The sequence below is a fragment of the Phyllostomus hastatus genome, unplaced genomic scaffold, assembly GCF_019186645.2.
Source record: "Phyllostomus hastatus isolate PE091 unplaced genomic scaffold, TTU_PhHast_1.1 phas_scaffold_21, whole genome shotgun sequence".
In the NCBI taxonomy this organism is placed as follows: domain Eukaryota; kingdom Metazoa; phylum Chordata; class Mammalia; order Chiroptera; family Phyllostomidae; genus Phyllostomus; species Phyllostomus hastatus.
Window position 1 is genome coordinate 49,281,496 of NW_025334017.1, and position 17,777 is coordinate 49,299,272.

General features: G+C 64.6%; 4 protein-coding genes across 10 annotated transcripts; 1 reads left to right on the forward strand and 3 right to left on the reverse strand.

Moving 5' to 3' along the window:
- Positions 1-106: 106 nt before the first annotated feature.
- On the reverse strand, positions 107-6,472 carry RECQL4 (RecQ like helicase 4). The gene is given in 23 exon segments (XM_045860818.1): positions 107-425; positions 518-626; positions 763-910; positions 984-1,164; positions 1,238-1,407; positions 1,489-1,618; positions 1,701-1,938; positions 2,027-2,289; positions 2,367-2,508; positions 2,582-2,761; positions 2,836-3,015; positions 3,093-3,176; positions 3,535-3,671; positions 3,749-3,841; positions 3,919-4,050; positions 4,136-4,255; positions 4,378-4,504; positions 4,578-4,735; positions 4,738-5,365; positions 5,653-5,793; positions 6,012-6,112; positions 6,215-6,248; positions 6,313-6,472. Coding segments are annotated over 23 exon segments (3,705 nt in total). The 5' UTR covers positions 6,397-6,472; the 3' UTR covers positions 107-300.
- A 70-nt stretch (positions 6,473-6,542) lies between these two features.
- Positions 6,543-10,456, forward strand: LRRC14 (leucine rich repeat containing 14). 2 transcript variants are annotated; one of them, XM_045860918.1, is made up of 4 exons: positions 6,543-7,075; positions 8,128-8,481; positions 8,663-9,247; positions 9,337-10,456. In XM_045860918.1, the coding sequence occupies exons 2-4, from the start codon at positions 8,153-8,155 to the stop codon at positions 9,902-9,904; spliced, it is 1,482 nt and encodes a 493-aa protein (XP_045716874.1). In that variant the 5' UTR covers positions 6,543-7,075; positions 8,128-8,152; the 3' UTR covers positions 9,905-10,456. The 2 variants fall into 2 exon arrangements, with proteins under 2 accessions (XP_045716874.1, XP_045716873.1); XM_045860917.1 differs by having other exon boundaries at positions 6,833-6,969.
- A 344-nt stretch (positions 10,457-10,800) lies between these two features.
- Positions 10,801-15,568, reverse strand: LRRC24 (leucine rich repeat containing 24). 6 transcript variants are annotated; one of them, XM_045860887.1, is made up of 5 exons: positions 15,438-15,568; positions 13,245-13,471; positions 12,818-13,096; positions 12,497-12,665; positions 10,801-11,843 (listed from the first exon to the last, which is right to left on the reverse strand). In XM_045860887.1, the coding sequence occupies exons 2-5, from the start codon at positions 13,410-13,412 to the stop codon at positions 10,912-10,914; spliced, it is 1,548 nt and encodes a 515-aa protein (XP_045716843.1). In that variant the 5' UTR covers positions 13,413-13,471; positions 15,438-15,568; the 3' UTR covers positions 10,801-10,911. The 6 variants fall into 6 exon arrangements, with proteins under 6 accessions (XP_045716843.1, XP_045716844.1, XP_045716842.1 ...); XM_045860888.1 differs by having other exon boundaries at positions 13,245-13,427; positions 15,438-15,551; XM_045860886.1 differs by lacking the exon at positions 15,438-15,568 and adding an exon at positions 14,947-15,063.
- Positions 14,785-17,633, reverse strand: CUNH8orf82 (chromosome unknown C8orf82 homolog). The gene is made up of 3 exons (XM_045860947.1): positions 17,206-17,633; positions 16,545-16,593; positions 14,785-16,290 (listed from the first exon to the last, which is right to left on the reverse strand). Exons 1-3 carry the CDS (start codon positions 17,365-17,367, stop codon positions 15,845-15,847), a joined length of 657 nt encoding a protein of 218 aa, XP_045716903.1. The 5' UTR covers positions 17,368-17,633; the 3' UTR covers positions 14,785-15,844.
- Between the last annotated feature and the right edge of the window lie 144 nt (positions 17,634-17,777).

Here is a 17,777-nt window from a genome sequence, read left to right on the forward strand (position 1 = left end):
TTGTGTTTTTCTGGCGTGTGTGGTACCGGAGGCTGTCCCGAGGCTGTGGCACCACCCCACCCAAAAGGAGGATCCCTAAAAACTTCAGCATCTTTTGTTTTTGCTTTTTTTTTTTGGGGGGGGGGGAACTCCTTGTGCCCACAGTCCTGGCAGTATGCTTTGCCCAAGGTGCTCAGTCACTGTCCTGGCCACTGACGTTCCCTTGTCTGTGTCTTACACCTGCCACTCTCTGTGCGGTAAGACATCCCTGTCCACACCCCCGTCTGACGAGGGGAACAGGGCCTGCCTGAGGCAAGGTGGTCAGCGGCCCCACAGCAGGATCTCCTCTGTGGCCAGGCGCATCAGGGCGTGGAAGCTCAGGTGCAGGTACTTCCTCCAAAAGCGCCGGTCTCGCCCATACACCTGGGCTGGAAAGCAGGGGCTTCCTGTGGTGGAAGGGGAGACACGGGCCTGAGGCCGTGCGCTGAGTCCAGCCCTGCCCGCGCCCGAGTTGGGGCCGAGCCTCCCGGGCCCTCACCGATGCCGTGGAAGATGCGGGCCACAGCCCTGCCTGAGAACTGCTGCTCCGGCCACAAGGACAGGAAGTGACGGACCTCCCTGCGGACCTGGTCCTCCCAGTCCTGGAGCTGCGGGTGGGGGCACGTCCGGCCAACTTGAGCTTCCTGGGCGCGTGGCTCCACAGGCCCCAGGACAGAGCAGGAGGTGGGTGTGTGCATGTGGGTGAGGCTGCCTAACTCTGCCCCAGGGAGGGCCAGCACTTACCTCGGCCTGCCCAGGCTCTGGGCCCTGGGCTTCCCCCGAGACCCCTGGACTCTCTTCCTCAAAGTAGTGGCTGAGCAGGGCCTTGAGCCTGGCGCTGCGGTCCTCGTCTGGCTGGTCCAGGCACGGCCCGCAGCTGGGGAAGGCTACACTGGGGTGGGATGAGCTCGTCAGAGCTGCCCTTGGGGGTGGGGTGGCCGCGTTCTGCCCGCCCTCCCCCGCACCTGTGAAAGGCCTGGAACACAAGGCGCAGGCAGGCCAGGGCCTCCTGCTCTCTGGCCCGCACTCGGTCATACAGGAAGTCACAGATCTGGTCCTTCTCCTGGGCCGTCAGGTCCCCGGGGCTGCGCAGGTGGAAGGCCAGCTCGCTGAACTCCACCAGCACTCCCGTGTCCCGAGGCACACCTGCCACAGAGCGTGTCAGACGGGCAGACGGGCGGGCAGGTGCCTGGCAGGCAGGGCGTGGGGCGGGGCACACCTGTCCTGGGCTCTGGGTCCCACTGCAGTTGGCGGAGCGCCTTCCGCACAGGGGCCAGCTCCCAGCCCATGGAGTCCACCAGCTCGACCACGTTCAGCTCCACAGAGCTGCTTCCCCCGTCTGCGTTCTCGGGTGGCTGCTGAGCCAAGTACGCAGCTAGTGGGGGACACCTGTGCCGGGAGGAGGGACGAGTAATTGGTAGCCCATGTCCTCTGTCCCCCTCTCCACTCTGGGGCGGGACCCGTGCTCACCTGCCGGCCAGGGCCTGCAGCTGGGTGGGGCCCCCCGGGAAGCGCAGGCGGCAGCAGGCGTAGGTGGGTGTCAGCAGCTCCAGCCAGTGCTGCGGGTGCAGCTCCAAGTAGCACAGCAGGGTCTCAATGACTGGGGACAGGACTGCACTCAGGGTACCTGGGGCTGTGCAGGGACCCCCCCCCGCGCCACAACACCCGCCCCAGCCCCTCACCCTCTTCAGGCATGTCCAGAGCCTGCACTGTCGGCTGCACCGGGAGTGCCCGCACATGGCCCAGGCACCGCGCCGCCTGCTCACTCAACGGCCCCTCCTGCCTCCTGCCTCCCTCTTGCTCTGGCAGCCGCTGGGCGCAGGAGCAGGGCGGGAACACGCGCCGCACCAGCTTCTTAACGGCCAGGAAGTCGGTGGCTCTGGCGTGCACGTGTCTGCGCAGCTCCCGGAGGTCCTCGCCCTGCAGCGGGAGGGCTGTGAGCGTGTGGCGGTGGTGCCGGGCTGGGGGCGGCGGGGAGGCGGGGGAGCTCCAGCGGGTGGGTACCCACCTGGGGCTGGAGGAAGAGGTGGCACTGCGCGGGCTGCCCGTCACGCCCGGCCCGGCCTATGGCCTGCACGTAGCTCTCGAAGCTCGGGGGCAGCCCCAGGTGCAGCACAGCCCGGACATCCGGCCGGTCCAGCCCCATCCCGAAGGCCACCGTGGCCACCACCACCCGCAGCCGGCCCGCCATGAAGGCCTGCTGCACCCGCCGCCGCTCCCGGCCGCACAGGCCGGCGTGGTAGGCTTCGGCCACGGCCCCCCGGGCCCGGCCTGCAGGGGCGACACAAATGCTCGGTGAAGTGCATGCGTGGGCGGGCCGGTGGGGCACAGGCCTGTCCCAAACTCACCTCCACGCCCCGGGGCCCGGGCCTCAGGGAGGCGGGTGCGGAGCAGAGCAGAGACGCGCTCGGTGTCCTCTCGCCGGGTGCAGTAGACGATGACCGAGTCCAGAGCGCGGAAACGGTCGCCCTGCAGCAGCGTCACCAGGGCCTGCGGAGACACAGCGGCGGCCCAGTGACGGCCACCGGGCATCCGGGCCTCTGCCAGGTGTGTGCGCACCCACCTGGTCGGGGTCCCTGTCCATGGACACGGAGAGGTGCAGGTTGGCGGGGATGGTGACGGGTCCCCTGAGGACAGCCTCCTCGGGCACGCCCAGGTGCTTGGCCACGTCGAGGGCGGTGCTGCGCGTGGCCGTGGCCGTGAGGCCCAGGAAGCAGCGCACCCCCAGGTGCTCCCGAAGCACCTGTGCAGGGACGGCTCGGTGAGGATGGCCCCCTCCCTCCCGCCCCTGCTCACTGCACCCAGGACAAGGCTCACCTTGCATACACGCAGGTAGCAAGGCCGGAAGTTGTGAGACCACTGGGACAGGCAGTGGGCTTCGTCGACGCAGACAAAGGCCACGGGTGGCAGCCGAGAGAGGCAGGCGAGGCCCCAAGCTCCAGCTCCGACCACTGCCTCGGGCGACAGCATCAGCACTTGCACCTGGGCTGCCCGCGCCTGAGGACCAATGGTTAGGACCGCCGCCCAGGGCCCCGCCTGCCACCCCCAAGGGTCTTGCCCCACAAGGCCCTCACCCTCTGCAGGGCCGAGTCCTGCTGTTTCCTGGTCATGCCTGAGTGCACGCAGGCCGCCTTCAGGCCTGGGGGCAGGCCAGACACCTACAGGGATGGGAGCAGAGCCTGTCGAAGGCCACTCAGTCCCGGCCCTATCCCAAATGCCTCTCCAAGTTGCTCAGCTCTAGCTACCACTGTCTCTAGCCCAGGGGAGAGACAGGCCCACTGGGGACATGTCCCTTCCCCACGGCTCCTTTCAGGGGAGGGTCTGGCTACCCTGTCCCTGCTGTCCTTGGGTCACCACCAGTGAGGGGACTATGGACAGAGCTGGTGGGCTGACAACTGTTGAGATGCTTGCAGCTCCGGGACTGGGATTTGGTAAGAAGTAGCAGTGCAAGGGGACAAAAGGCCACGGGTGCCGGTGCCTGCCTTCTGCCCATGCCCGAGGGTCCCGTCCACACACCTGGTCATCCATGAGGGACAGGAGAGGAGAGATGACCAGCGTGAGGCAGGGGCTTCGCCGGGCGTAGAGCAGGGCAGGGAGCTGGTAACACAGGGACTTGCCAGTGCCCGTGGGCAGCACCAGCAGCGTGGACAGGCCTGGGTGGGACGGAGGTCAGCAGTGGTTCTATGCGGCCTGGCCTCACCCCTGCGTGTCCCCCGGCAGCCACGCTCACCAGACAAGATTCGCATGATGGCGTGTTCCTGCCCAGGGCGGAAAGCATGGTGCCCCAGCTGCTCCAGGGTCTGAAACACCTCAGCTGGCGTCTCTGTGGACACAGGTGTTGGTCAGTGTGGCCCCAAGTTGCCCCCACCCCTCAGTAAAGGCTGGTAAGCTTCCACTCACCTGCCACCTGCCCCAAGGGCCCCGGCAGGTAGAGTGGTGGCACAGTCTGGGGTGTACAGGGTGGCCTGGGCACAGGCCCCTCCGTGGGCACCAGCAACTCAGGCCCAGCAGGCTCTCCATCGCCCTCACCTGCTGGGGGCAGGAGAGGGTGGTGTGGGAGCCCAGACTGGGCTGGCGTCATTCTACCAAGAAGGCCGCCGGCCACACCGCCTCTCACCAGCGTGCTGGCGGCAGGCAGGGCCTGTCCTCTGAGCTACTGCTTCCAACATGGACAGCGCTTGTATGTCATCTTCGTCTTTGCCACCCTCCTCCTGGGGGGCCGGGGCAGGTTCTGGACCTAGGACAGGGAGTTGAGAGGGCCTTTGCTGAAGCCAGGCTGTCCCCACCCCAAAAGGCACAGCACCCTCTCCAAGCAGTGTTGACCCAACACTGTCCAGGACGGGTCTGGAAGGGCCTCACCTCGTTGCAGGCACTGGGATGCCCAGTGGCCGAACTGCCCACATCGAAAGCAAGAATCCTTGTCTGTGGCTCCGGGCTGACCACCCCCAAAACATTCCCCTTTCTTCTTCCACTTCTGCTTCCACGCCTGGGTTGGGGCACAGAGGACAGTCACAAGGGGAGAGGCCTCGGGGTGAGGGGAGCACCCGCCGCCATCTCACCTGCTTCCGGAGGAGCCTGCCACGGTGGGCCGGGCCCCGCACATAGCGCTTCTGCTTCATGTTGAGCCGGACATAGTTGCCCCTGTTCCGCACTGCTGGCCTAGAAGCGACACGCAGGTGCGCTCTGCCCATGGCCCTCCTCACCCTGGCCCAACTCAAGGCGACCCTGCGGGGAGGCTGTAGTACCTGGGGGCCGACGGGCTGCTGAGGGGCTGTGCCAGCGCGGGCTCCCCTGGACCGTCGTTCACCCGCACTGCAGCCCCAGCTCCCTCGGAAGGGGCGCCCGCCTGGCTGCTGTGCTGCTTCGCCTGTGCAGGGGGCGTCTCTGGCTCCCCGTTCCGTCTCCGCTTCTTGCCTTGACTGCTGCCCGGTGAGGGGCTCCCTGCACCGACTCCAGCTGCCTGACGACCTGGAGCCTCCGGGCTCTGTGAAGGTGCCTCCAGGCCCATGCCGGGGCCGAGGACAGACGGGACACCTGAGGTCGGGGGCTGTGGCTCTTCTGCACCCAGGGCGGGCGGGCAGGCCTCAGATGCCCCCGGAAAACCTAGGGTCACTTGGTGACACCGCTGCAGCCAGTCGGGGTCCAGGGAGCCTAGCCGCAGGCTCAGGGACTCCTGCAGCTGCTGGAGCCGGCCTGGCCTCGGCAGGGGCCTGGGAAGCTGCAGAGGCACCTCACTGACCTCTTTAGGAGACACGGGGGTAGCCCCTGCAGCTGGTGGCCCCAGGGAAGGCACCTTGGGCGAGGGTCTTCGGGGAGTCCGGGGTGTGCGGCTCAGGGCCGGCCCAGCCTGGGAGGGGTTGGACAGAAAAACAAGTGGGAACCAGGCCCTGGGCTGCTGCAGACTCTGGAACCTGCCCGAGTCCCCCTAAACCGCCCGCAGTAAGGCTGCAAAAGAAAGGAAGATGAGAGCGGAAGCTGGTCCCGATCACCTTTCAGAAGTTGCGGCCTGATTAATGCTGGCACACGCGTGTGTACTAGTGCGCGTGCACTAGTGGAGTTTCTGGTGATCCTGCCCCCGGGGAAAAGGGCAGTTCTGGCCCAAGGTCTGACCGCGTGCAGTGCTTTACTCCTCACCTGTAGAGTAACCTTTAAGTTTGCCTTAAGCCTCTCCCCATAGTCCTGCACAGACCCCCGGGGACTTGGCCCTGGAGTAGGATGGGGACAGCGGGTTACAGCCCGATTCAGGTGGGAGCCCCAGCAGCTAGGCTCTGGCATCTGCAGGAGACAGTGGGGACGGAAAGGTTGGTGTGGGGGACAAAGGTGTCTCCAGCCCACCTCCCCAGCCCCTCAGAGACCTGAAGTGGGTCCTGGATCTCCACCCAGTCGAGCCCTTCCCCCAAGTTCTGTGCCCTACGGGGGTTGGGACACGACTCCTCTTGGCGCCGCCAAACAGAAAGCTAAACCGGGAGACTAGAGTATCGGGGCCCGGGTACCTCCTCCGCTGCCGCTGGAACCGAATGCTCGGGGCCACGGGAACCGACGCCGCCGGCCTGTTGCAGGGCCTCCTTCAGAGCGCGATACTCCCGGTAGAGCGCTGGGGGCGGGGTCAGGGGTTAGGGTGGGTCCCGCTCCGCTCCCGCACTCCCCGTCCCTCTGACCCGTCCGCCCTGCAGTCCTCTCCTCCTCGCGCGCTCACCGCGGGTCTCCTTGGGCGCCGCTTTCACGTCCTCCTGTGAGGGGAGTGCATCAGCCCGGGGCCGCGCCCTCAGCCCCCCGCCCCCGGGCAGCCCGCACCTGGCCCGGCCGCCGTCCGCGCTGCTCCCAGAACGCGCGCTCCCACGCCTGCAGCTGCGCCCGCACGTCCCGCAGCCGCTCCATGGCGCGCGAGTCCCACGGGCTCCGCGCCCCGCGAATTTCCCGCGGCGGGGGCGGCCCCTGGGCCAGGGCGGCCAATCCTCGCGGCCCTGGAGGGGCAGCCAATAGGGGGAGATTACGTCATCGCGGCGCGCGGCCGCGCTGGGCGGGGCGCGGCGCACGGCGAGGCGAGGCGGGGCTGTCTGCGGTGGAGGCGGCTGCGGGGCCGGCGAGCGCGGGCCGCCTGCCGACGACGGAGCGCGGCGGCGTGCACTCCCGGCCCTGCTAGTCCACTCGAGGCGGGCGCGTGAGCCCGGGTGGTGAAGCTGTGGGGCAGGGACGGACCCGGATTCCCGCGCCCCGCTGAGCGGCCTCGGGTCTCGGGGGCGACGCACCGGGAGGAGGAGGGCGTCGGATTGAGCGCCTCCCACAGGGCCGGGAGGAGCCTCGCCGCGGCCTTCGAGAAACGCCGGGAGCCGCGGGGCGGCGGGAGGGGGCGGCGGCTACCGCTCAGAGGCTCCTCCCTCGGTGACCATACTGGCTGCTTTCGTTTCCTCTCGTGACAGGTGCTCGGTTGATCTGTCCTGTCACAGCGAGGTATGAATCGTCCTCGCGAGATTTGTCCACAGGCAGAGTGAGGCTGAGGCTTGGCGGCCGGGACTTCTCAGGAACCAGTGCCCTAAGGGCTCACGTTGTGTGCGAGGTCCGCGGCCAGACTTCCCCTCCCCGCGCTCAGCGCCCGGGCTGCAGCCCTGCGGGGAAGGCCGAGTGCTCAGCGCTCATCCGTTTTCAGGGGGCTGATCGGGAGGCAGTTCGGGGGATGAGGTACTCTAATTCAGCAGAATAGCCGACACCCAGGTCCCTGTGCCTTCAGCCTCTTCTTTGTGCCTCCTGTGAGCCTGGATGCCACTCTGGCGGCTGCCTGTAGCCGTTTGAGCCCTCTCTGGCCTGGGTCTTCTGAATCCAGTGGGTGTGAGACTTGGTCTCTCAAGATGGTTCTTTAGCAAGGAGGGAGATGTTTAGATAGGTGACAAGGCCCTCGGTGGGTGACAGTTGCTGTCCATGCCTAACGACACTTCTGGACACAGAAGTTAGGACTGGGGGTCATGTTGAGGGCTTGGATTACTCAGGCCATCTGGCCTCTCCTTGGGTCCTGGTCCTTTCTACCTGCCCTGGTGTTTATTGAGGTGCATCTGTGTGCTTCCAGCCGCTCTCTGCAACTGTGCACAAGATCGGGGGCAGCCTGCAGGATCCTCTGAGAAGGGGAGGGGAGGGAACTGTGATGCAGCCTCCAGCCCCTCCTTCCAGGATCCCACTCCTGTAGTGCTTACGAAGTGCGAATGGCCGGAACTTTATTCTACTTTTCAGGGAGAGAGGCTCTCTAACAAACAGCTTTGTAATTTGGAAGGCCCGAAGTACAGATGGGGGGCCCTGCAGGCAACAGCTGTCAAAAGCACACCCAGACGGGTGTGTCCTCTTTGGTGCCATGCTCTCATGTGCTGTTTGATGGTTTTGTGTCCCTGAAGAGGTCCCGGGTTTCTGGAGGGTGGGAACTAGGGGGTTGCCTTGTTCCCCTCTGCACTCTGCCTGGCTCATTGCTAGGTACCTAACATTTGCTCTTCAGGGCTGTGGCCCCACTGAGCACTGACTCTGGCAGGCACTATGCTGGGCTTTCCTACTACTAGTGTGTGAAGGAGTCTGTGGCAGGTGGTGGCCTGTGGTCTGTCCTCCCCACTGAAGGTCCCTTCCCTGCAGGTGGCTTGCTCTCTGGCCCAGCGCCATGCACACTCTTGTGTTCCTGAGTACACGGCAGGTGCTCCAGTGCCAGCCCGCAGCCTGCCAGGCCCTGCCCCTGCTGCCTCGTGAGCTCTTCCCCCTGCTGTTCAAGGTGGCCTTCATGGACAAGAAGACCGTTGTGCTGCGTGAGCTGGTGCACACGTGGCCCTTTCCTCTGCTCAGCTTCCAGCAGCTTCTGCAGGAGTGCACCCATTGCAGCCGGGCGCTGCTACAGGAGCGGCCCAGCACGGAGAGCATGCAGGCCGTGATCCTGGGGCTCACAGCCCGGCTCCACACCCCAGAGGCTGAGGCCGGCACACAGCCCTTCTGCAGGTACGGGCTCACCCCGGGGGGCCCTCGGGCTTTGGGGGGTTCAAAGAGGATCCCCTGAGAGGTTTCAGGCTGGTGTAAGAGTTCACTGCAGGAAGAGGCATGTTGCTTCTGTCCTAGGGTGGCTGGGAGTGGGTGTGGGCTCTGCCCCTTGTCACCTGCCTCAGCCTTCCCATGCTCCCAGGAAGCATGCACTGCGGGTGCTGGACATGACGGGCCTCCTGGACGATGGTGTGGAGCAGGACCCCGGCACCATGAGCATGTGGGACTGCACGGCAGCTGTGGCCCGCACATGCATCGCACAACAGCAGGGGGGCACTGTGGAGCCCGGGCCGGCCCCTGTTCCTGTAGAGGTGCGTGTGGACCTTCGCGTGAACCGGGCCTCTTATGCATTCCTGCGGGAGGCCCTCCGTAGCAGTGCGGGCAGCCCTCTACGGCTCTGCTGCCGGGACCTGCGGGCTGAGGACCTGCCCATGCGCAACACCGTGGCCCTGCTGCAGCTGCTGGATGCAGGCTGCCTGCGCCGCGTGGACCTGCGCTTCAACAACTTGGGCCTGCGTGGCCTGTCTGTCATCATTCCACATGTGGCCCGTTTTCAGCACTTGGCCAGCCTTCGGCTGCACTATGTGCATGGGGACTCACGGCAGCCCTCTGTGGATGGCGAGGACAACTTCCGCTACTTCTTGGCCCAGATGGGCCGCTTCACCTGCCTGCGGGAGCTCAGCATGGGCTCCTCTCTGCTCTCGGGGCGGCTGGACCTGCTGCTCAGGTGTGTGGGCCCCGTTACTGTTCTACTCCTCCTTTCCCCGAGACCCTCCTTTGGCCCTGCCTGCTCACAGCCCCTTGTTTTCCCTACAGCACACTGCAGAGCCCTCTAGAGAGCCTGGAGCTGGCCTTCTGCGCTCTGCTGCCTGAGGATCTGCGCTTCCTGGCACGAAGCCCCCACGCTGTCCACCTCAAGAAGTTGGACCTAAGTGGCAACGACCTGTCTGGCAGCCAGCTGGAACCCTTTCAGGGTCTGCTGCAGGCGGCAGCAGCCACACTGCTGCACCTCGAGCTGACCGAATGCCAGCTTGCTGACACCCAGCTGCTGGCCACACTCCCAGTGCTGACTCGCTGTGCTAGCCTCCGCTACCTCGGCCTCTATGGCAACCCGCTATCCATGGCAGGCCTCAAGGAGCTCCTTCGGGACTCGGCAGCACAGGCTGAGCTGCGCACGGTGGTGCACCCCTTCCCTGTGGACTGCTATGAGGGTCTGCCCTGGCCGCCACCTGCCTCTGTCCTGCTGGAGGCCTCCATCAATGAGGAGAAATTCGCCCGTGTGGAGGCTGAGTTGCACCAGCTGCTTCTGGCCTCAGGTCGTGCCCATGTGGTCTGGACCACGGACATTTATGGGCGCCTGGCCGCAGACTACTTCAGCTTGTGATCTCTGGGCTTCGGGTGAGAAACAGGCTGTCCCGGAGTCCAGGGCTGCTGGAGGCCCCACCCCCTCCTGGGTAGGCAGAGCCTTTGCTGGGACCCTGCTGGAAGTCTGACACAAAGGCACTGGTCTTGATTTCCTTGCTTCTTGGGTGTACCTTGAACCTCCCTGCGCATTCTGCGGGGCCCTGCACAGCTGGCCCTGCACCTGCTTCCGTGACTTGCCCACGTCTGTGGGCCTGGCGTCTGGATTCCGGGCCTGCTCACTCCTGCTTGGTTTGGCTGTACTTGGCTACCCTCTGCTGTCCCGGACCTCTCCAGAATATTCCTTGGGTCCCAGCTCTGAGAGAGCGGGCGTCTCTCTGGGTCCTCTTCAAGAGAAGACTGCTCTGGGTTGTGGCTGGGACAGGGACCTGCCTCAGGGGGGGGTTGGCCCTCCTGCACTTGGGCCTGTTACGGTTTTCCGTGTGCTGGCACCCTGGAGACTGCCTGTGAGCTGGGCTTTGGGGCCAGAGGGTGTCATTAAGGTACAAATGTGTAGTGTATTTGGAACTTAAAATTTGCGGCTGTTCTTTCTGTTCCAGTTGGTTAGAGTGAGTTGTCCCTGACTCTGCTGTCATCCTGGCATGGCCTTGGCTAGCAGCTGCCTCCCAGTCTGCTCTCTCCCTCCACTGGGCATGCCCGCCACCTCCACAGTAGTTCGTGGCTCGGGCCTTGCAGAGCTGGAATCGGGCGTGACTGTGGGAGGGTTTTCTGGAGGACCTCAGTTGGATGCTGGGAGCCTCCCTGACCATCCGACGGTTACCTTCCAGTGCTTCTATCAGCAGAGCTGGGGGTCTTCAGGTGCCTATGCCCCACCCCACCCTCGGGGTCCCCAGACCTCACACACAGCTCGCCGCACAGTGCGCAGCATCCACCCTTTACTGACCGCGCAGGAGCATGCGCGAAGCCAGTCCCCTAGCCGGCCAATCCGCAGGGCTCACGTCATCAGAGCGCGCCGCCCCGCCCCACCCTTCAGCAGTGGATCTCGTAGGCGGTGGGTGGTTGCAGCGGGAGCCCCTGCGCGGGCCCCAGTCCGGGCTCTGCGCCCTCTGCCGCCTCCGCTGGGCCTTCGGCGAAGAGCGGCTTAGAGCGGTCGATGACGAACATTTCGTGGCCCCGCTCGTCGCGGAGCTCCTCGAGCTGCGCGAAGGTGCAGGGCCCGTCCGAGTAGTCGTTGACGAACAGCGCACCCTCCCCCGGCGGTCCTGGTGCCTTTTTCCGCCTGCGGCGCCGACGACAAATCAAGGTGGCCAGCAGCAGCGCTGTGAGCGCCAGGAGCGTGATGGCCGCCGCAATGGCCGTCTGCGTGGCCAGGCCCAGAGCGCGGAAGGCCATGCTGCTTTCTTCGTGCAGGGGCTCGTGGCCACCAGAGCCCGCGGCCAGGGGCGGCCGAGGTGCTAGCTGCAACTGCTGCTGGGACAGGTTGACCAACAACTGGAAGGGCATGCGAGCGGCGCCGCCGGCGTTCGAGGCCTCGCACTCGTACTTGCCTGCGTGGGCCAGGGTGATGTTGGTGAGGAAGAGCATGCCGCTACCGGTATCAGAGGCCGCATTTCCACCTGAGCCCGGCGCCCAGCCTTCTGGCTGGGCCTGGGCCCGCGGTTGTCCCTCGCGAAGCTGTGCCACCTTTCTCCAGGTTACCAGAGGCTGGGGGTAGCCGGAAGCCTGGCAGGCAATCCGCAGGTCCTCACCTAGGTTGGCCATCACCTCCAGCGGCTCAACGTGGACAGAAGGCGGGATGCAAATGAGGCTACTACCAGAAATGTCCAGGAGACTCTGAAGTGCCAGGCGTGGGGGCTCTGCACACATGATTTTCTTGTCCCTGGAGCTGAGCAGCCTCTGACCCCCCTCCTTGATCCAGGCTCCCAGCCAGTGCAGGGCACAGTCACAGCGCCATGGGTTCTCTGTGGACAGAGCAGTGATGGGCAGGTAACTCAGGGGCTGCGGCAGATCGCAGCCTGTGCAGTTGGGGTTCTTTTAGCTACAGCAGGAGACCCTTTGCCACCCCTCAGTGTCAGGGGCCCCTTTCACCCCTTCCTCTGACCCTGAGCTCCTCAGAGTGTAGACAGGCTCTTCCCACATCCTTTCAGTTCTGTGCACGTTCCTCCTGTCTTTCCGAAGTATCTCTCTGCAACAAGTCCCACTATTTGGGGGGAACCCTGGTGTCCACACAGACATCACATCGTCACTAAAACCTCGCAAGTCCTGGCAGCCTTGTCTCAGGGGCTGTCCTGGAAATGCCCCCAATCCCGGTCTCATCTTTTCAGTTTCTGCCTGCCCACCCTCTTATGGCCCCAAAGTGTGCCAGTCCCTCAACCACGTCTAGTCCGTTTACAGACTTATACCTTTTCTGTTCTCCTTACAAAGTTCCCTAAACTCTGCCCCTACCAGCACCCCCTTTCCTAGCAGCATTCTAGTGGCTTCCTAGCAGGGTTGCCGAGTCTGCTGCTCAGAGCCACTGCTACTGGAGCTTCCTCGACACCTGAGCCTACTCCCTACTGCCAGCACTGTGGTCAAGGAGGATACCTTTGCATGAGACCCCTTGCTCAAGAGGTACCTGTGAGGCGCAGGACCTGCAGGCTGGCCAGGGGCTGCAGGGTCTCACGGCTGATGGTGCCTAGCTGGTTCCTGCTGAGGTCCAGCAGTGCCAGTGAGGAAAGCCCGGCCAGGGCCTGGTCCTCCAGCAGTGCGATGCTGTTTTCCTGCAGGTGCAGCTCCTGCAGGCGCTGAAGTGAGGACAGCAGATGGTCAGGGACAGGGGCCCTAGGGAAATGCCTCCTTCTTACCAGGCTAGGCTGGTTGACTTGTCCCCTTCACCACTCCAGTCCACAGAGCAGCTGGCAGCACAGGATGACCCTTTTCCCCCACACCCTCTCACCGGCAGATGCAGGAAGGTGAAATCCAGCAGCTGCACTAGCTGGTTACCAGCCAGGTAGAGTACACGCAGCTGGGCCAGGCCAATGAAAGCACCGAGGCGCAGGCCTCGCAGACGGTTGCCTGTGAGCGCGAGCTCCAGCAGGCGAGACTGTGCACGAAAGGCGCCCGGCTCCAGGGCACGCAGGCTGTTGTTGTGCAGGTACAGGTGACGCAGGGCGGCAAGGGGCGCCAGGATGCCCGGCTCCAGGCCTGCGATGCTGTTGTCCTGCAGGAACAGTGTCTGCAGGCCAGAGGGAGGGAGGACTGGCAGGTGTTTACCACCCTGAGGGAGTGTCCTTCTAACATAGAGTCCCCATCTACCCACCTAGATACACATCCTTCCCTCCTGTTGTGGGCATTCCTAGCCTGCAACCCCATGCAGCTCCCACCTGCGTCCCAGGCGGGATTCCGGGTGGGACCACACGCAGCTGCAGGGCCCCACACTCCACCGTGGTGCTGTAGCAGCGGCAGTCGGCGGGACAGCCAGCGGTGCAGGGTGGGAGACTGAGCAGACGCAACAGCAACAGCAGCAGCAGCGCAGGAACCCCCTGGGCCATCTCCCGAGAGACACGCTGCGGACCACAAAGTCAGAGCGGCAGCCTCTTCACCAGCTTCCCTACAGTCAGGGCCCGGATGGGATGCACTTCCTGAAACATAGTTTGGCGGGACTTCCCCTAACGCTTAAGAGCCAGTGAAGAGCATGAATGGAAGCTCACACCATGTCTAATGTTTGAAAAGTTATCAATCTAAGAAACTGATAAAATATTTCTTAACAAAAATAGTCAAGGATCTGCAGCATCAAGTTCCAATTTAGAGTTTCTGATGTCCTCTGTCTCGCACGCAGGCTACATGGGGAGAGCCGCCCCCCCTCCCCCCACCATCCCATCTCTGCTGGCTCTGTGAGGCTTCTTGTTCAGGTGTGTGGACACCTGGGTAGTGCAGTCCTCTACACCCTGGCAACCAGCCACTTTCTGGATCTAGGGTGCAAGAGGCTGGTGCAAGGCACGGGTTCAGGAGCCTGTGGATGGTGAAATCCAGGGCCCAGTTACCCAAGTGAGGGCCAGACGTAAAGCAGGCTCAGGCCGACATGTCCCCGTGTGCATGTGGACTCCTCACTCTGGGGACTGGGTGGGAGACCTTGTGTGGTGCAGAGCACAGGCCCCCACTGTGCTCCCAGAGTCCTTGTCCTCACCCCCACCTGCCTCACTCGAGTCCTTCATCCCTGAGCCTCGTGCTCTGTCCCTTGATGTGATAATCCACCTGTTGCCACTTCACAGGAGACAAGGGCGGAATTGGTCTCAGGGGAGCCACCAGCCACAGAAAAATCAAGGCACTGCCTTGTCCTGTCCCTGCCCTGAGGGTGGGGTGGGTGGAGCGGCTTACTTGGAGTGAAGGCTTGTTCTCAGGGAGCGTGTTAGAGAATGGGGTGATGAGGCAAACAACAGGGAAGAACATCATCTCGGAAACTACAGGCCTGTGTTCTCCATGCTGGCTCCCAAAAAGGTGCCTCTTCTGGGGGGTTGGTGGGGCCCTAGAATGGTTGGAGTGTGAAACAGGGCCCTTGGGCCACCAACTGGGTCCCTAGTATAGTTTCAGTAGCGACCTGGGCTGTGAACAGATGTGCAGTGTGCCGGAGGGTTGATTGTACACATGCAGCTGTGATCCTAGGGCCATGGGGAGGCCTGGGTCTACCGTCAGGCACCAGGAGTCCAGCTCTAATGATGGCAGCCTGGGCCGAGAAGCCAGCCAGGGATGGCACTCAAGCCCCACTTCAAATGGTTGCCACAGTGAACCACCCCCCACGTCGATCACCAGGTCTCCCTGCTATCCAGAGTGAGCCATGTAGAAAGGTACCAAGTAGCCTTGGTGTTTGCTTAAACCTTGCCCTAAGGTGTAACTCATGGTTATTTAAAGTCAGTAGAGATGAGGTAGGCACAGCAAAAGTTTTAATGGAATAGGTTTGGCCCAGGCAGAGGCAGTTCCCAGGTGTCTCAGGATGTGTGAGAACCCCAAGAAACTGGGAGACTTCTCTGGGCTCCTGGCATTCATCTCCTTGAGCAAAAGGGCAGACCTCGGGGCTCGCCCACACACCTAGCCTCCAGGGCAAGGCCTCTCCAGTAGAGAAGGTTCTTGGCTTTCTCCTTGGGACTCAAGGTACTGCTGCTCACACGGACACCCTTAGATGCGGATCCGTGTCGACGGGCCAGCGGGACAGGGATGAGGGCGCAGGTGGGAGGCACCGTGGAGGCCCGGCCACAAATCCTTTTACCCAGCGGACAACCCCTAATCCGGCTGGGCAGGGGTGAAGGGTCACGCCTACGCTTCGGAATAGCTGTCACTGCCTCCAAGACGCCGATCTGTGTGGGGCTGGGGGAGAAGGGAGGAAGGCCCGCGACCCGGTCTGGCGCAGTGCAAGCTGCGAGCCAGGAGCCTCGTTCCCCACAGCGTCCCCCGTGACCCCTCGAGCACAGGGCGTGGTCCCGCCAGGTCTCACGTCCTCCTTGGAGCGTGTCCTGGAGAGACCTGGGACTGCCCCCATCCCGCCCCCACGCCCGCTGACCTTGGGTCGGGCGCCCCCTCACCTGACGCTCCCGCGGCGCGGCTCCCCCGCGGAGCCGGCGGCGCCTCGGCCCACCGAGCAGCGCTGGGCGGGGGAGGGGCAGGCGCCGCTCACGCACGCGCACTGGAGCCCAGCACCTCCCGCCCGTCTCCCGGGCCTGTCGTCGCGAGTGCGGTCGGAATCAGAGGACACCCCAGGCCCGAGGTGTGGGGAGAGAAAAAGGCCCGGGAGTCCGCCCCTTCCCGCCGTCAGTCGGGACCGCCCGCGGCAGCACCTTGGACAGAGCCGGGAGGGGCGGGACCGAGGTAGCTCCCCGCGCACGCGCACTAGGCCAGCGCGCGCTCCAGGTGGCGCGTGCGCAGCGACGCGGGCTGGAGGCGCGGGAGGGATGCCCGGGGCCCTGAGGACCCGCGGCCTCCCGCCGGATGCTCAGAGGGGCGGGCCAGCAAGCAGCAGCGGAGCCAAGTCCATGGTGAGGGCGAGGCGGCGGCCCTGCCAACGCACGTGCGAGGGCAGCGCGGACCCGCCGGGCGAATACTCGAAGCAGGCGCTGAGCTCGAAGGCCAGGGCCGAGCGCACCAGGCCCACGCCGCCCGCGCGCTCTGGCGCCGGGTGATAGAGGCGCCCGTTGGTGGCCAGGGGCATCAGGCGTGCTGGCTCGAAGGGCACGGCCAGGGCCTCGCCGCCGCCGCAGTAGGAGAGGCGCGGAGCCCCGGGACCCGCTGCTAAAAGATGCGTAAAGACCACCGGCCGGTCCTCGCAGCGCAGGAAGTTGCGCTCCCTGCCGCAGGGAGAAAGGAAGGGGAAGGAGGCCTCGTAGCGCCCGCTGCGGTTGGGTCTCAGCCGGGTGAAGAAGGTGACCAGGAACTGCGGGTCTGGGGAGGCGAAGGACAGGGACTGTTCACCATGCCAGGCCCCGCCACCCCAGGCAAGCTGCTCGCCCTGGGCCACCCTAAGGGCCGGCGCCAGCAGTCGACGGTCGGAGGGTTGCCCTGGCTTCACTCTAGATAGCGGGGTTCTTGAGCTCAGGATGCCCATTCCCATGCTGCGGGCCGGGTTGGGGAGCGGAGCCCTCCAAAAACCTTCCCCGAAGGGAGAGGGGAAGTGGGAGAGGAGGGCACAGCAATACCTTTGAAGCAGGTGATGAAGTTCTTCATTTTGGAGTCATCCAGGAAAAGCTGCAGAGAGGGACAGGCCGTAGCCCATGAATCCCAGCTGGAAGACCTTCCCAAGGCGGGGAGGTCCGGGCTGGCCTGGGCCCAGGCCCGTGACTGCTTTCTTTGCTCGTCCGTACACACCGTATACAGAGAGGCGCGTGGTAGGTAAACCTACCCTTTCAATTTCCCCGAATCTACCCCGCACCCCGAGCCGTGCTTCCTCGAGCACAGGTTCACTAAAGTGGCAAGCCTTTTCCGTCCCTCTTCCCTCAGGTTTCTAATCAGATGTGCCACCTCCTCCGCGGAGGCTGCCTCCTGGAAGTGGCGATCGTCTCCCTCAGGGCTTCCCAAGAAGGCGGGGCGGCCCAGGGTTGGTGGCTGAAAGATGGGGAAGGGACTGGGGATGCAAAGCGCGCGAGGCGCAGCCATGTGTGGAGCTGGCAGCTGGGGACCAGTCTAGGTTTGGGACCAGGGCCCCAGTCTCTCCAGCGCGTTGTCGTAGCCCAACGCAGTGGGGTTCACTAACTTTACAGACTTGGCCCAACCTTCCGGGCTCGCCCCGCCCTCAGGGGTGTCAGCCCCCGGGCCCCGCCTCTTCCCGCCCGGGTCTCCCCGGCCCCGCCCCCAGCCCACCTGGCCCTGATGATCCACGTAGTAAAAGTACTCGCGAGTGCGGGGCTCCGGGCTTTGGCCTTGGGTGTAGGAGACGCCCCCGCCCCCGCCGCAGGCCCGGGCCCCGGGGGACCGAGTCAAGGGCAGGGCCCAGGCCCGGAGCGCCCTGCACACTGGCCACATCTTCCTCCGGCCCCGGAAGCAGCCGTTGGGTCAGGTGGTGGAGGCGCTGCGGTAAAAAACCTCCGCCCGTGGTCAAGGCCTCGCGATTTGGGTTCCGGCAACGGCGACCGGACTCGGCCAGCCTGGTCCCCCTGCCTCCTAAGGCTCCTGGGCTCTGGGCGACCCGGATGCTCTTCCTTTGCTGGGCCTGTGGGGGTGGCCTGCCCTGCCGACGGGTGCGGGTGTGAGGCGAGGGTGCAGTCGGACACCCCTACGTGCTTGTCTTCTCGCCGACCTCCTAGGAAGCCAGTTCCGTACGGCAGTCGGCTGTCCGATTAGGTGCTGAATAAAGAGGTGGTGAATCAACTGTCTAGAAGCCTATGCCAGGTTGGGGGAGGAGGGGCCACAAAAAGCGCACGCCCGGGCTGTCC